General features: G+C 44.6%; 1 protein-coding gene across 2 annotated transcripts in view; it reads right to left on the bottom strand.

Moving 5' to 3' along the window:
- The window catches only part of MAP7 (microtubule associated protein 7), an 88,709-nt gene that overhangs the window by 14,916 nt on the left and 55,282 nt on the right, over positions 1–18,511 (bottom strand). For both annotated transcript variants that reach the window (XM_075267934.1, XM_075267935.1), the window contains exons 9-11: positions 13,649–13,803; positions 11,732–11,853; positions 7,109–7,377 (exon numbers count right to left, since the gene is read on the bottom strand). In XM_075267934.1, coding sequence (XP_075124035.1) covers positions 7,109–7,377; positions 11,732–11,853; positions 13,649–13,803 — 546 coding nt within the window. The remainder of the gene's footprint in view (positions 1–7,108; positions 7,378–11,731; positions 11,854–13,648; positions 13,804–18,511) is intronic.

Raw genomic sequence — 18,511 nt, 5'->3', positions numbered from 1 at the left:
GAGCCAGGACACCACTTCATCTGCCTCCGCCACTTTGTTGACTTCTACCTCATCCTCCCCTGGTCCTGTCTTATCTCCTTCTCCTGCACCATCAAAGGCACCATCAGGCGTTTCTTTACAACAACCCACCATCTCTCAGACATTGGAGCGGCGGCAGAAATACACTGCTAACCACCCACACGCGCAAGCCTTGAACGCCAACATCGCTAAACTGCTGGCCCAGGAGATGTTGGCGTTCCGGCTTGTTGAAACTCCCGCCTTCCTGGACCTGATGGCAACTGCGGCACCTCGCTATGCCGTCCCTAGCCGTCACTACTTTTCCCGGTGTGCCGTCCCCGCCTTGCACCAGCACGTGTCACTCAACATCAGGCGGGCCCTTAGTTCCGCGCTTTGCACAAAGGTCCACTTGACCACCGACGCGTGGACAAGTGCATGCGGACAGGGACGCTACATTTCACTGACGGCACACTGGGTGAATGTAGTTGAGGCTGGGACTGCTTCCCAAACTGGCCCGGTGTACCTCGTCTCCCCGCCTAACATTCCTGGCAGGGACACGAGAAGAACACCCCCCTCCTCCTCCTCCTCTACCGCCTCCTCCTCCGCCACCGCCTCCTCCTCCGCCACCGCCTCCTCCTCCGCTGTTAGATTGACCCCAGCTACGAGTTGGAAACGTTGCAGCACTGGCGTTGGTAGACGTCAGCAGGCTGTGCTGAAGCTGATCAGCTTGGGGGACAGACAGCACACTGCCTCCGAGGTGAGGGATGCCCTCCTCGATGAGACGGCAATATGGTTTGAGCCGCTGCACCTGGGCCCAGGCATGGTCGTTTGTGATAACGGCCGGAACCTGGTAGCAGCTCTGGAGCTTGCCGGACTCCAACATGTTCCATGCCTGGCCCACGTCTTCAACCTAGTGGTGCAACGTTTCCTAAAGAGCTACCCCAATGTTCCAGAGCTACTGGTGAAAGTGCGGCGCATGTGCGCCCACTTTCGCAAGTCGACAGTAGCCGCTGCTAGCTTAAAATCTCTCCAGCAACGCCTGCATGTGCCACAACACCGGCTTTTGTGCGACGTCCCCACACGCTGGAACTCAACGTTTCAGATGTTGAATAGAGTGGTTGAGCAGCAGAGACCTTTGATGGAATACCAGCTACAAAACCCTAGGGTGCCACAAAGTCAGCTGCCTCAGTTTCACATCCATGAGTGGCCATGGATGAGAGACCTTTGTGACATCCTACGGGTCTTTGAGGAGTCCACAAGGAGGGTGAGCTCTGAGGATGCGATGGTGAGCCTTACAATCCCGCTCTTGTGTGTTCTGAGAGAATCCCTGATTGACATCAGGGATAACTCAGATCACACAGAGGAGTTAGGGATAGCATCCGATCCGTCACAGCTGGAGAGTAGGTCCACACATCTGTCCGCTTCACTGCGTTTAATGGAGGAGGAGGAGGAGGAGGAGGAGGAAGAAGAAGAGTTGTCCGATGATGTGATGGTGATACAGGAGGCTTCCGGGCAACTTCGAATCGTCCCATTGTTGCAGCGCGGATGGGTAGACATGGAGGATGAGGAGGAAATGGAGATTGAACTTTCCGGTGGGGCCAGAGGAGTCATGCCAACTAACACTGTGGCAGACATGGCTGAGTTCATGTTGGGGTGCTTTACAACCGACAAGCGTATTGTCAAAATCATGGAGGACAACCAGTACTGGATCTTTGCTATCCTTGACCCCCGGTATAAAAACAACATCTCGTCTTTTATTCCGGTAGAGGGGAGGGCCAATCGCATCAATGCTTGCCACAGGCAATTGGTGCAGAATATGATGGAGATGTTTCCAGCATGTGACGTTGGCGGCAGGGAGGGCAGTTCCTCCAGTAGGCAACCAAGTTCTCACCGGTCCACACAAACGAGGGGCACACTGTCTAAGGTCTGGGACACCTTGATGGCACCCCCTCGCCAAAGTGCCGCCACGGAGGGTCCTAGTGTCACCAGGCGTGAGAAGTATAGGCGCATGTTGCGGGAATACCTTTCCGACCACAGCCCTGTCCTCTCCGACCCCTCTGCGCCCTACACGTATTGGGTGTCGAAGTTGGACCTGTGGCTTGAACTTGCCCTATATGCCTTGGAGGTGCTGTCCTGTCCTGCCGCCAGCGTCCTATCTGAGAGGGTGTTCAGTGCAGCCGGTGGCATCATCACTGACAAGCGCACCCGTCTGTCAGCTGAGAGTGCCGACCGGCTCACTTTGATAAAAATGAACCACCACTGGGTAGAGCCGTCATTTTTGTGCCCACCTGTGTAAAGCACCCCAACATGAAACTCCATGTCTGTACTCAACCTCTCCAATTCCTCCGCATCCTCATACTCATCCACCATAAGCGTTGCACAATTCTGCTAATACTAGGCTCCCTCCACCCTGATTTCCCCCAACTCTGCTGGTTAGAGGCTCCCTCCACCCTGATTTCCACCAACTCTGCTGGTTAGAGGCTCCCTCCACCATGAATTTGCCCAAACTGGGCTGTTTAGAGGCTCCCTCCACCATGAATTGGTCCAAACTGGGGTTTTTAGAGGCTCCCTCCACCATGAATTGGTCCAAACTGGGCTGGTTAGAGGCTCCCTCCACCATGAATTTGCCCAAACTGGGGTGGTTAGAGGCTCCCTCCACCATTAATTGGTCCAAACTGGGCTGGTTAGAGGCTCCCTCCACAATTAATTGGTCCAAACTGGGCTAATTAGAGGCTCCCTCCACCATGAATTGGTCCAAACTGGGCTGGTTAGAGGCTCCCTCCACCATGAATTGGTCCAAACTGGGGTGGTTAGAGGCTCCCTCCACCATTAATTGGTCCAAACTGGGCAGGTTAGAGGCTCCCTCCACCATTAATTGGTCCAAACTGGGGTGGTTAGAGGCTCCCTCCACCATTAATTGGTCCAAACTGGGCTGGTTAGAGGCTCCCTCCACAATTAATTGGTCCAAACTGGGCTAATTAGAGGCTCCCTCCACCATGAATTGGTCCAAACTGGGTTTTTTAGAGGCTCCCTCCACCATGAATTTGCCCAAACTGGGCTGGTTAGAGGCTCCCTCCACCATGAATTGGTCCAAACTGGGGTTTTTAGAGGCTCCCTCCACCATGAATTGGTCCAAACTTGGCTGTTTAGAGGCTCCCTCCACCATGAATTGGTCCAAACTGGGGTGGTTAGAGGCTCCCTCCACCATTAATTGGTCCAAACTGGGCTGGTTAGAGGCTCCCTCCACCATGAATTTCCCAAAACTTGGCTGTTTAGAGGCTCCCTCCACCATTAATTGGTCCAAACTGGGCTGGTTAGAGGCTCCCTCCACCATGAATTTGCCCAAACTGGGCTGTTTAGAGGCTCCCTCCACCATGAATTTGCCCAAACTGGGCTGTTTAGAGGCTCCCTCCACCATGAATTGGTCCAAACTGGGCTGGTTAGAGGCTCCCTCCACCATGAATTTCCCAAAACTTGGCTGTTTAGAGGCTCCCTCCACCATTAATTGGTCCAAACTGGGCTGGTTAGAGGCTCCCTCCACCATGAATTTGCCCAAACTGGGGTGGTTAGAGGCTCCCTCCACCATTAATTGGTCCAAACTGGGGTGGTTAGAGGCTCCCTCCACCATTAATTGGTCCAAACTGGGCTGGTTAGAGGCTCCCTCCACAATTAATTGGTCCAAACTGGGCTAATTAGAGGCTCCCTCCACCATGAATTGGTCCAAACTGGGTTTTTTAGAGGCTCCCTCCACCATGAATTTGCCCAAACTGGGCTGTTTAGAGGCTCCCTCCACCATGAATTGGTCCAAACTGGGCTGGTTAGAGGCTCCCTCCACCATGAATTGGTCCAAACTGGGCTGGTTAGAGGCTCCCTCCACCATGAATTGGTCCAAACTGGGCTGGTTAGAGGCTCCCTCCACCATGAATTGGTCCAAACTGGGCTGGTTAGAGGCTCCCTCCACCATGAATTTGCCCAAACTGGGCTGTTTAGAGGCTCCCTCCACCATGAATTTGCCCAAACTGGGCTGGTTAGAGGCTCCCTCCACCATGAATTGGTCCAAACGGGTTTTTAGAGGCTCCCTTCACCATGAATTGGTCCAAACTTGGCTGTTTAGAGGCTCCCTCCACCATGAATTGGTCCAAACTGGGGTGGTTAGAGGCTCCCTCCACCATGAATTTGCCCAAACTGGGCTGTTTAGAGGCTCCCTCCACCATGAATTGGTCCAAACTGGGTTTTTTAGAGGCTCCCTCCACCATGAATTGGTCCAAACTGGGCTGGTTAGAGGCTCCCTCCACCATGAATTGGTCCAAACTGGGGTGGTTAGAGGCTCCCTCCACCATTAATTGGTCCAAACTGGGGTGGTTAGAGGCTCCCTCCACCATTAATTGGTCCAAACTGGGCTGGTTAGAGGCTCCCTCCACAATTAATTGGTCCAAACTGGGCTAATTAGAGGCTCCCTCCACCATGAATTGGTCCAAACTGGGTTTTTTAGAGGCTCCCTCCACCATGAATTTGCCCAAACTGGGCTGTTTAGAGGCTCCCTCCACCATGAATTGGTCCAAACTGGGCTGGTTAGAGGCTCCCTCCACCATGAATTGGTCCAAACTGGGCTGGTTAGAGGCTCCCTCCACCATGAATTGGTCCAAACTGGGCTGGTTAGAGGCTCCCTCCACCATGAATTGGTCCAAACTGGGCTGGTTAGAGGCTCCCTCCACCATGAATTTGCCCAAACTGGGCTGTTTAGAGGCTCCCTCCACCATGAATTTGCCCAAACTGGGCTGGTTAGAGGATCCCTCCACCATGAATTTGCCCACACTGGGCTGGTTAGAGGCTCCCTCCACCATGAATTTCCCAAAACTTGGCTGTTTAGAGGCTCCCTCCACCATTAATTGGTCCAAATTGGGCTGGTTAGAGGCTCCCTCCACCATGAATTGGTCCAAACTTGGCTGTTTAGAGGCTCCCTCCACCATTAATTGGTCCAAACTGGGCTGGTTAGAGGCTCCCTCCACCATGAATTTCCCAAAACTTGGCTGTTTAGAGGCTCCCTCCACCATTAATTGGTCCAAACTGGGCTGGTTAGAGGCTCCCTCCACCATGAATTTGCCCAAACTGGGCTGTTTAGAGGCTCCCTCCACCATGAATTTGCCCAAACTGGGCTGGTTAGAGGCTCCCTCCACCATGAATTGGTCCAAACTGGGCTGGTTAGAGGCTCCCTCCACCATGAATTTGCCCAAACTGGGCTGTTTAGAGGCTCCCTCCACCATGAATTTGCCCAAACTGGGCTGGTTAGAGGCTCCCTCCACCATGAATTGGTCCAAACGGGTTTTTAGAGGCTCCCTTCACCATGAATTGGTCCAAACTTGGCTGTTTAGAGGCTCCCTCCACCATGAATTGGTCCAAACTGGGGTGGTTAGAGGCTCCCTCCACCATGAATTTGCCCAAACTGGGCTGTTTAGAGGCTCCCTCCACCATGAATTGGTCCAAACTGGGTTTTTTAGAGGCTCCCTCCACCATGAATTGGTCCAAACTGGGCTGGTTAGAGGCTCCCTCCACCATGAATTGGTCCAAACTGGGGTGGTTAGAGGCTCCCTCCACCATTAATTGGTCCAAACTGGGCTGGTTAGAGGCTCCCTCCACCATTAATTGGTCCAAACTGGGCTGGTTAGAGGCTCCCTCCACCATGAATTTGCCCAAACTGGGCTGGTTAGAGGCTCCCTCCACCATGAATTGGTCCAAACTGGGGTTTTTAGAGGCTCCCTCCACCATGAATTGGTCCAAACTGGGGTTTTTAGAGTCTCCCTCCACCATGAATTGGTCCAAACTGGGGTTTTTAGAGGCTCCCTCCACCATGAATTTGCCCAAACTCTGCTGGTTAGAGGCTCAATCCACCCTGATTTTCAAAACAAATGTTGGTGCCAACCTCAACTTACTACAAGGGCCAAATTCACTGCTGGTGACAAGCTCTCCTCACTGCAAGTGCCAAATACACATGTTTCAAGGTGTTTTCCTACTGTCAGAGAGGTGGTATTGAGTGTGTAAAGTGTGTAGTTGTTAGGCTGTGATGTTGGGGTAATAGAGGGTCTTTGGTGTGTTAGATGCCCCCAGACATGCTTCCCCTGCTGTCCCAGTGTCATTCCAGAGGTGTTGGCATCATTTCCTGGGGTGTCATAGTGGACTTGGTGACCCTCCAGACACGGATTTGGGTTTCCCCCTTAACGAGTATCTGTTCCCCATAGACTATAATGGGGTTCGAAACCCGTTCGAACACACGAACATTGAGCGGCTGTTCGAATCGAATTTCGAACCTCGAACATTTTAGTGTTCGCTCATCTCTATTACTTACCTATCCCATGCTCCGCTGCACTCCTCGGTGTCGGCCATCTTAACTGACGTCACATGACCTGGGACACAGGCCCCGGTCATGTGACATCAAACATGTCTCACAACTAGGCCCAAAGCCTGTCTGGAACCCGAAAAGGTAAGTAATACTGTTTTTTGTGTTCCCTTACCTCTCCCAGGCCTCCAATCATTATTCTCAGGGGTCTGAAAAGACCCCCCCCCCCCCCCCCAGTATAATAATAGTGTTTTTGGGGCCCGCGGTGTCACTCACCGATCCCGGCCAGTGCCAGGAGGAGGGCCTATTACTGTCTGGAGTAACTCCAGCTGGTAACAGCCTTTTAAAAAAAAAAAAAAAAAAAAATGCAGCGGTAGCGGCTGTCGGCGGGCCCCTGATGTCCTGGGCCCTGTGGCAGCTGCTACCTCTGCTACCCCGGTAGTTAGGCCCCTGCAAATGAAAACTACTATGTCTTACTTTCGGGGGGTGCCTTATATTAGGCAATTCAACAAAACTCCTGCTATGTCTTACTTTCGGGGGATGACTTATTTTCGGGGAAACAGGGTAGTTATATCGTCTCTGGATTCTATACATGTCCAGCATCTGCACTGAACAACTACAGCATTTGGAACCACTGGAAAAGCAGCGCACAGTGCACGCAACAAAGATGACAAACCAATTTAATCCTTGTAGCGCAAATACAGGCGCACTTAGAAAATATTAGACATTTTGAGTCAATTGCATCAAAAATACAGAGCCAAGCAAACACATCTGTACCTTGCATAGCTTCAGCAGTGACAGGACTTGGGGCACTAGGCTTTTCTTCAGCAGAGCCTTCTGCATTTGCTACTGGTGGATCTTTTTCCTGTATACTCTGCTTTTCAGTTGGATTAGGTGGTATTTCTTTCTTCTTCATATCCTCCTTGCTCTCTTTTCTCACTGGTCGGACATTTCCTGGCGAGAGTGGACGTTGCGGGGTGGTGGCTAGTTTGATGGAACTATTAACAATAGCTGATGCTGGCCTATGTGAGGACTTGTGTGAAAGCCTAAAAATACACAAATGCTTTTGTGAAACACAATTACATATTTATTTAGAAAACAATTATAAGAAAGTGAAAGTCTTCAGACCATGTATAATGCATTTTAGGTCTTCGTAATTTACAATTGTTAGGTTTCAGTTCTGACACTATTTCACAGGCATAAAAAAAAACATATGAGGGCCTGTTTCCTACAGAACAGGTTGTATGGCATTGAGCTTAACTGACAATATGACAGAACTTGACCCAGATAACTGGCCACAGCGTGACATCTTATCGCATAACACAACAAGAACAAAGTTAAATTTGCCACATTTGTACCGTAACATTTTTTAGAAAATGGAAAGAAAAATATTCTATGTGGTGGAATAAAAACAAAATAACTCCCCGCACATTATTGGGCTTTTTTGGAATGTTCACGCTGCACCATGAAATAAAATGTTTCCTTTATTCTACAGGTTAAAGGAATTCTATCATTCAGATCGAAATTTTTGTCCCTAACACGTAGGAATAGCTTTAAGAAAGTCTATTCGTCTCCTACCTTTAGATGTCTTCTCCGCGCCGCCGTTCATTAGAAATCCCGGTATTTGCCGGGATGTAAATGAGTTCTCTCGCAGCACTGGGGGCAGGCGCCAGCACTTAAACAGCACTAGGGGTGTCCACAATGCTGCGAGAGAACGCTCCAGTGCCACCTCCATCTTCTTCAGGAGCGTCCTCTTCACACCTCTTCTTCTGGCGCAGGCGATGAAACTTGTAGGCCTCAGGCAGAGCCGACTGCGCATGCCCGTGGCCACAAGAAAAACGGTCATTTACACAGTAAGCGGCCATTTTTGTTGTGGCCTGTGGGCTACAAAGCGCTTACTATTTCCCGGAGCTGTTGCATAAATACTATTTACATATTTTGACCAGATGCTTTGGGGGTGTGAAGTCTTAGGCAATATGTGACATATAAGGTGGACCTATCCCACTGCATGTTCCTTCAGGCAAAACATCAAAGATCTAATACATGCCATCTTCCTTCCATAAACAAATCCGATTCACGCCTTCAGTTCTTCTCCTTGGGAACTGACCAATGGTGTTAATAATAAGGTGTTCTGTGTTATACAACTTATTACTATGGCAGGGCATATTAATGTTGCATAATATCGGCGAACCCCTATGGTTTCACTTTCAGTGGTACAGAATCAGATCTGCCTTATTATATTCTATAAAAGAATTGAGGCCACCCAAACAGATAAATACAATAAATCTGAAAAAGTTTGGATTATGCTGCTCCACAGGGCTTGATAATAATGCTCACTTTTCCTTCATGACCATATGTACTCCATTGTGTAGAGCGGATTGATTTTTATCATACACCTAACATGTAGTTCAGAAATCCTGAATTGATTTCTGAAAGATTGCATATACTAAATATGATTTAGGATATTTCCTCCTTTGGTTCCCTCCTCGCATAATTTTTTGTTTTATTGTACACTGCCTTATTCATCACCCCCTTCCCAGTTTATTTGAATATGTTATGCTGTGATATTTGTTGTCATATTACTGGGGATTTTGCATTATATTGTGTCTAATATAAAAAAAAACCCTTATGAAACTTAAAAGTCACAAAGTAGGGGTTTTGCAACTTTTTGATCTTATACTGTATGGGTAAAAATGTTATGACATTTTGCGTTTTTAATCCATTTATTTCACTGCTGGAACTTTTGCACCATTTACTTCACTTCTGAGAAATGGGTGCGTTTAGCCGTCTGTACGATAGGTTTAGCAAATGCAACTTTTTAAAAAGTTGTAAAAAAAATATATATATATCTCAATATTACTCCAGTAGGAGAATGTTGTAGAAGGTGGAGTAACATCTCATGAAAGAAATATAAGACTTCTAAATATAGCAAATTTACCAAGCAACATTTAATAAATTTATTGCAAATTACACCAAAGCAGATTGACTTAAAGGGGTTATCCAGGATAAGAAATGGCTGCTTTCTCTAAGAAAGATCCCCACTTCCCTTTATCAGGATGATGTGACCAGCATAATGTTTTTTGGTCACATAGTCATTGCCACTCAAGTTAATGGAATTGAATTGCAGAAAGGTCATATGAGTAATGGATGTGATGTCACTGTGTGAGAAGAAAAAGTAGTGCTCTTGCTGAAAAAAAGCAGCCATGTTTTCTAATCCTGGATAACCCATTTAAGTGGACTGACTTAATTCTCCTCGTGGAAGATGTCTGCACTATGTAGAGAACAGTGGATCTGTGTGGGGGCTGGGTAACAGACGGCCATAGCCTTGTGTTAATGAACTATCCTGAAGAGAGAAGTCTTGGATAACTTGCTAATGTCCTGTCTGGAACCAAACAACATGTGATCACATTTTGTACTTCTTGTACCATCACTAGCTGAGCTGGTTCAGTAAGTACATCATGATCAACAATGTGTCTTCACCAACCATAGTTAAGTAGTTCCACAGATGATAGCATCTTACTGCAAATGATTTTACTTATGTCATGAACACAGTAAGTCAGAGAAAGGTACATATTGGAAACTGAACACTACATTCTATGTCATATTTCCATCAAAACTGCTTGAGCAGCACGTCCACTCCGAACTCTCCTCCTATCTCTCGTCCAACTTACTCTTTGACAGACTACAGTCAGGCTTCAGACCCTGTCACGCCACGGAAACTGCCCTAACAAAAGTCACCAATGACCTTCTAACTGCCAAAGCCAAGCACCATTACTCTGTCCTCCTCCTCCTTGACCTCTCCTCTGCCTTTGACACAGTAGACCAATTCCTCTTGTTACAAACGCTCTCACCCCTTGGTATCTCAGACCTGGCCCTTTCCTGGATCTCCTCATACATTACCTACTGCACAATCAGCGTCTCCTACTCACGCACCACCTCCTCACCATGCCTTTTTATGTATGGGTCTCCTAAGGCTCCGTCCTAGGACCTCTCCTATTCTCCATCTACACCCTCGGCCTAGGCCAACTCATAGAATCTCATGGTTTTCAATAACACTGCTATGCTGACAACATTCAAATATATCTCTCCGGACCAGACATTACCTCTCTGATGGTCAGAGATCCAAAGTGTCTAGTGGCCGAAGCCTCCTTTCTCACCTCCCGCTTTCGCAAACTCAACATGGAGAAAATGGACTTCATCATCTTTGTTCCACCTTGTACAGCCCCTCTATCTGACCTATCTATCAAAGCTAATGGAACCACGCTTACCCCTGTCCCACGGGTCTGTTGCCTTGTGATAACCTTGGACTCTGACCTATCCTTCAAATCGCACAAACCTTCAACACCTCCTCCTGCCTCCAACTCAAGAACATCCATCGAATCCACTCCTTCCTCACCCCTAAAACCACAAAGATGCTAGTTCATGCCCCTCATTATCTCCTGCTTAGACTACAGTAACACCTTTCTCAGTGGTTAGCACTGCAGCGCTGTAGTCCTGGGTTCGAATCCTGCTAAGGACAATATCTGCAAGAAGTTTGTATGTTCTCCCGGTGTTTGCGTGGGTTTCCTCCAGATATTCCGGTTTCCTTCCACACACCAAAGACATACTGATAGGAAATGTAGATTATGGGACAGTGACTGTCATTGTCTGTAAAGTGCTGTGGAATATGATGGTGCTATATAAGTGAGAATAATAAATAAATAATAATAAATGGCCTCCCTGCAAATACTCTTGCCCCCCCCCTCCAGTTGACTTTCAACTGTGCTGCTCGCTTAATACACCTATCTCCCTGTTCTTCATCGCCGCTCCCCTTTGCCAAATCCCTTCACTGGTTACCCATTGCCCAGCAAATAGAATTCAAAATACTAACGCTGACATACAAAGCCATCTACAACCTGTCCCCTCCATACATCTCTGACCTAATCTCCCGCTACCTGCCCACACGTAACCTCAGATCCTCCAATGACCTCCTACTCCGCTCTTATACGCTCTTCACACAACATCTCCAAGATTTCTCCTGTGCTTCCCCCATACTCTGGAACTCATTACCAAGACACATAAGACTGACCCCCACAATCACAAGCTTCAAGACGGCCCTGAAGACTCACCTATTCAGGAAGGCCTACAACCTCCAATAACACTATCACCGCACCGCCATCTGTACAGCCTCCCCTCTCACCTTCTGTCTCTATCTCTCTTCCCTCACAGACTGCAGGGCCCTCTACCCCACTGTGCCAGTTGGTCACTTTTTGTATTATATTTGTTTGTATATTTTGTGTACTGTATGTAAACCCACAAATCTACAGCACCATGGAATTACTGGTGCTATATAAATAAATAACAGGAATATTCTTGCTGCATACAGAATACATACCAATGAAGTCAATACTTCACACTTACCCTGCAGATGTTGGCGCTGGTGATTTTGACTTAGGTACACTAGGTGAGATTGCTCTCTTTAAAGTGGATAAAGGTGTTAATGCATTTTCACCATCTGTCTCACGTTTTTCTTTTTTCTCTACCTAATGGAAGAGGAAAAATAGAAGTTAGCCCTTGAGACTTTTTTACATTGTGTATAGAAAATTTGCTCTTACATGTTGTTTTAAATCAAAATGAGGATGGAGGGCGGCTCAGGTATAAGGGAAATATACACTAAGGAATGACATTTACTAGGTTATATGCCTTTTGTAATAAAAAAGCAACACAAACCAGATTGAACACAACAGAGGTGTGAACAGAACCAAAAATGCAATGAAAAGGTATTATTTTCTACTTCTGAAAAGGACTATTGGTCTTTTAAAATGTACTTTTGTGTGATTAAAGAGGATGTCAATCTAAAGCATAAAATTGGCCCTATATTATCAAATTAAAAGTCAGAGCGATACATTAGCGAGATATAGAGTAGTGTTGCTTTGGACTGTATTAGCCAGCGGATATGAAATACAAAGATTGAGATTCTTCATTAGTTAATACCTAACAAAAATGATGACATCTTGCAAGCTTTCGAGACTACTCAGGTCTCTTCATCAGGCATGGTATAACAATTTCTGAAGGAGTGCAAATTTATACACTAAAAGAGGCACAGGAATCAAGTGATCGGTGCGACAGGTCAATATCATCCTTTGAACTGATCACTTGTATTTTAACTTGTTTATTTGTGTGTATACTGCTTTCCATCACCTGTTACACCGATCACTTGATACAACTTGAATAACCTTACTTGCAAACCCCTCTTGATGCCTTTTCAGCCTAACATATTTGTCCATGCTCTATCCACATGTTAAAGGACACTACTAGTGACGGCCCATAAAGCTTTGTTTGTGTAATGGCTGCAACCTCTATTACAAAATTGTCTGAACACTGTATAAGCAATGCCGCCCCTCCTACCTCTTGTGTCATCCTCTCTACCTCATAGATTGTAAGCTCTTGTGAGCAGGGCCCTCAGTCCCATTGTGTGAAATGACGTTCTTTGTTTTGTATCTGTCTGCATCTGAACCCTACAAATTGTACAGCGCTGCGGAACATGTTGGCACTATATAAATAAAATTTATTATTATTATTATTATTTATTACTTAAAGGGGTCACCTCCGTCAAATCTGCATCCTTCAATAGGTGCTGCTTCACTGATTTCAGGACAGTTGGAAATTTTCTCGAGCCCCTCTTAAGATTATGTAAACTCAATGCTTTAACTAAACACGTTGTTTTAGAAATGCGGCTTCATTTACCTGCTATGGTTATTCCTCCCATTGTTTACACATCATTGTCAAGGCACCCAACCTGTTATCTGATATCAAGTCAGATGAAGTGACTTACTTTTCTCTGGGGGGGGCTCAGGATTACACTTGTTCTCAGAGCTGCTATCTACAGCTCTGCCAACAGGACAGTCAGGTCAACTAATTGCAGTTTACTAATTAAGGCTCCAATAGAGTGTAATGCAAAAATAACTTTGAGTTTACTGTAAGTTCATTATCTGAAAGAATGTAAATGTTCTCCAACCCTGTGTAATGTAATATACATTTACTGTACATATTATTTGATCTGCACTTATATTAGATTTCAAAGAATCATAACAAATGATCTCAGGGTAAAGGAAGGGTTTATATCTACTGAGGTACTTCATAGATTCCTGTTCATCAAACAGTCCAAGCCCTCCCACCAGCTTGCTGAAGAATACAGAAAGTTGAAAGAAAATACAGCAGACAAACTACTGAGAGGGGGACGTGGAAAAATCCCTTTAAAATTATATTAGAAACAGGAACTATTCTAATCTACCAGAAACAAGATATATACATGTACTTAAGGGTAAGGGTACTTACACTGGTTCCTCCAAAGTGTGTGGTCCTTCGCCTTGCTATTGCCTCTGGTGTGGTGAAAAAGTGTTTAACCTTCTCTGAACTTCTTCCAATTGGAGTCTTGGAAAGCTGGGGACTTATGGGGCTGCAAGATGCTGAACGAGGACAAATGGGGATAACTAGGGTGTTTATTTATTTTTTTTTTTTTTAATATAGTTGGAGAAGTGAATAAGAAAATGCCAGAAGCAGGAAGCAAGGGAAGGAAAAAAAGAAGAGAAGAAAAGTAGCCCGTTAATACCAGCAAGTGATAGGTCTACTCCAAAACCATCACATCATCATGGTTGTCAATAGAGACAACTACTTACCCTAACATGGAGTCCATGGTGTATAAGAAAACTAGATCAAACAAAACTAGCCATACATACTAAGAAAACATTCTAAAAACAGAATGAATTTCCCATGATCCTCTCCCCTGAACATCAACATATTCTGGGGAGAAAAAGTATGTTTGCTATATTTGATAGTGATGGTTTTGAAATGGTCTAAAGCAGAAATTCTATAATCCTATAATGATTTTGGAATATTTCACATTAGATATAATTTGAGGAGTTCATGCACATAGAAAAACAATCAACTGCTGCAAACTCAGGCATCATAAAGCAAAGAAGCCACAAGAGCAGAAAGATTATATATATCTACAAGCAAAGTTTGGGCACAGTGAAAGAGAAGTAAAGAAGACAATATATGTCCCTGGTATATAATTTTTTTTTTTTCCAAACAGATTTGTATGAAATTTCAATGTATATAACTAAAGTAAAAGTTATTATAGGAAGTTATAAGTATAAATTATACTTATCTCTACTAACAGCTAAAGTAATAAAACCAATATTCACAAGACATACAATAGGGCTCTGGCAGGTACTCCTGGTCTCCGTTTACATATGGACTGCAGGGACAGTGGCCCCAGTCACTGGCATCACAGCACAAATGACTGAATTGGCTGCGGAGCACAGACACTTTTTTTTTTGTAGACTGTGAGCCCCATATAGTACTGTAAGTGACTGCTGTGGCCACGGATTTGATGGAATGGTCACATACTGTCCATATGGCAATAACAGATTGGGAAAACCACTGAAAAGCCAGCTTAGGATCGGTGGGAAAACAGAGAGGCAAGGAGAGATTCCTTTTTTTTGTGAGTGTTATATGAAGCTAAACTCTAGGTTTAGTCCAATCATTTAATAGGGGCTGCTCAAGTTATTCTGGTACAGTTGGCTTTTTCTCTGTATCCCCCACCATTCTCGAGCAATCATTGCTTTTAGGTACCTCATAAGTTTCTGACATTACAAAGCTCCCATTAGTGTGTTACGTCCGATTTATTATAAAATAGGCTGTAATTGGCTGAAATATTAATTTCTTTATATATGTCTCAATGAACAGTTCCATTTATAACAAAGACAATCTAGATCAGTGATGGTGAAACTATTTCAAGCATGTCACTGGTGACACGCCAAGACATTTTAAGTGACACACATCAGCAGCTACTTACTGTGTTATTGCAATAAGTAGCTGCTGATCATTTTTACTCACCTGTCCACACTCCTGTAATGGCTGCCCTCCACTAGGTGGCGCTACACTGAAGAATGCCGGGACCTAACGTACAGTGTCCTGGCATCGTTCAGTGTCTGCTACGGTGCACCCTGTAGGCAGCAGCAGAAGGTGGCCAGGACCGGAGTGTGGACAGGTGAATGAAAAAATATCGGCCACTAATCTGTGTGGAAGGGATAAAATGGGGTCATAAACTGTGCGTGGGCAATAAAAAAAGGGATCAAATACTGTGTGTGAGGTGCTCATGAACTGTGTGTGGATCATAAAAAGGGGTCAGATACTGTGTGTGTGTGGGGTCATAAAAAGGCTCCTATGTTGCGGGGAGCCATAAGTAAGGGGTCTTATACTGTATGGAGGGCTACTAAAAGGGGATTAGATACCATGTGCTGAGCCAGAAAGGGCGCTCATATACCATGTAATGGTCTAGAAAAAGGGGGTCATTTACTGTGTGATGGGCCAGAAATACTTATAATACAAATGCATGCATCAAAAACATACTGTATGTACTCGAGTATAAGTCGACTCGAATATAAGCCAAGGCCTCTAATTTTACCTAAAAAAACTGGGAAAACTTATTGACTCGAGTATAAGCCTGGGGAGGAAGGAATTCAGCAGCTATGGGAAAATTTAAAAAATTAAAAATGGCCAGAGTTTTTGGGTGCAGTTGTTGCTAGGTGCTGGAGAAGGGGAGGGAGTGTTTTGGTTGTCTGTCTGCCCCTTCCCTGAGCTTGAGGACTGGGGGTTTTTCCCCCCCACTTGGAATTCAGCCTGGCTGAATATAGGGTATCAGCAGTTTGAAATGAACAGCATCGCCAGGCTCCTGCCAGGAGTGTGGCGATGCTGTGGCCCAGCACCCGCCTCGGTGTCTGTATGCCGGGTCTGTAACTATGATATTGCCATAATGACTCGAGTATAAGCCGAGGCGGACTTTTTCAGTACAAATCTGTGCTGAAAAACTTGGCTTATTCTCGAGTATATACGGTAACTTTTTTTTTTTTTTTTTTTTTTTTTTTTTTTTACTACACTAGAACTACAAATATCACAAAATTATTGACATTTCTAGATGTGAAATGACACCCGAGTTAAGCTAGGTTTGGTTTTTTTACGGATTCGAACACACAGAGCTCAATAGGTTAGCCATCACTGCTCTAGATTATACATTTGGCATGTATAAAAGCTTCTGTAATACTTTGTCAGAGAAAAAGCAGATAATATCTATACTGTGATGGTATACCCTATGGGCAACAGCAAAGATAGTTAGAATCTGACCAGGCAATGACTGAATAGTATAAAAGTGGCAGCAGAGTCAAAATTTACACAAAGGAGCATCATTCCATATCCATTTCCTGACTTTAAACATACACTATACTGGCATGTTTTGTTAATCAATTGAGAAGTATAAAAGGAGTAACATATTAATAAATATTTTTTTAAAAATTGTATTGAAATTTTTTTTTATATAGCTTGGCTCATTTACAGGGTTCCATAAGGAGGAGTTCACACGGTGTAAATTTTTCTAGCAGAAAATTCAGCTTCAGGAATTTGATACTGAATGTTCCACTTGTCAGACGGAATCTGCCTGACGATCGAGCATGATGCTTATCTGTATGTGACTCTAATGAAATCAAAGGAAGCTGGCTTCAGGCAGAATTTGGAGCCGATTTTGAGACAGAATCAGCACCAAAATTTGTCCATGTGAACATACCCTGAGGGGTTTCAATATCTTTTAGGGTGCATTCACACACAGTTTTGTGGCACTGTTTTGGGTTCCGTTTTCCGTGAGGAACACATTGAAATCAATGGGTAAAAAAGCCTTCCATCGATTTCAATGTGTACCGCGCGGAAAACGGAACCCATTGAACTCAATGGGAGTCTGTTTTTCAGCACTGATTCTTTACACGAGTTATTGTAGCAAAAACAGTGCCACAAAACTCCATGTGAATGCACCTTACAAGAGTGGTCTACAGAATTATTCTTAACTTAAATATCAGAAGCCTAGAATTTATTATTAAAGCGGATCTTTCACTTTTCTTTGACTGTTAGTACATGATTGTATTCTCCATAATATAGCCATTCTGGCATTTTCTTATAACTCTGTGATGCATCATTCCTCTCTTAATCCCAAAAGACACTATAACTTAAGCAAAGTTCAAAAAAAGTCTGTACTCTTCATGTTAGCATTTTTTTTAATTTTTTTTATAAGGGCTGGAAATGAATGCCATGCAGTTGTGCAGTCACAAGGACAATCATACAATGCATGCAAATAACTCAAAATAAAAAGACAGCACTGAGCAGTACTTAGTGTAACACCTAACAGGAGAAACACAGATATGAATTAGGAAATACTCTCTACTGAACCAGGTCACAACCACCATAAATCGCAATGGAACCAAATTATCCAGAGGGTTCCTCTCTGGCTGGATAGAGCAGCGGGATCCAAATCACCCTAGGGTGTCTGAAGATGCACTTGGAGGGACCAAGGAAAACCCACAGCCTGGCTCTACAGATAAGGAAGTGTGCTTCACAAGGGATCAATATCCAGAAAAACGTTATTTACCAACACTACGCGTTTCTATTAAGGTCATTTTCTTCTGATCTATGGGCACTATTATTATTCCCTTGGTCTCTGGACACTATGAGACAAAGGGCTTCATTGATTATATACTCCGATCTATAAATACCTTATTGTTAGTATGGTTTTGCCATTAGCCACGCCCCTTTGACACCACTTTGTGGGCGTTTCTAATTTTATCATAAGTTTGTTCATTTGTGTATGTTGGTCCCTCCAAGTGCATACATTACATGCAGGATCTGTAGACAGGTCACAAACTCCAAAGTTTTTGGCAAATCTAATGGCATTTAGTATCCATTCCTTTTTTTTTCATTTTTGATGACCCAGTGTCACCTGTCTTGCATATTTTAGTAAAAAAAAAAAAAAAAAAAAAAAAAAAAAAAGCTGAATTTCATGGTCTCTCTTTTCAGACCCAGCCCACTTTTTTTTTTTTTAATTTCTTTATTTTTAACAGATATAAACTTGACTTCAATCCATTTTACATCCGTTAAGAACAAATCCATTGATTTTTATTGTGTCCCTATGTCCATGAAAACAGACAAAGATAAAGCAAGTCAGTTTTTTTGACGGCGATGAAAATCAGTCGGACAAAACAATAGATATGTGAATGGACACACTGAAATCAATGTGTTCTCAAAATGGTTGGAGCAAAAACAGCCATTTTACACTGTCGAGTGAATAAGGGCTGAATATTTAGGAGTGCAAACTGA

The sequence above is a fragment of the Leptodactylus fuscus genome, chromosome 3, assembly GCF_031893055.1.
Source record: "Leptodactylus fuscus isolate aLepFus1 chromosome 3, aLepFus1.hap2, whole genome shotgun sequence".
NCBI lineage: Eukaryota > Metazoa > Chordata > Amphibia > Anura > Leptodactylidae > Leptodactylus > Leptodactylus fuscus.
The sequence above is the reverse complement of the archived record's forward strand: the minus strand, read 5'-3'. Positions and strand labels throughout refer to the sequence as shown.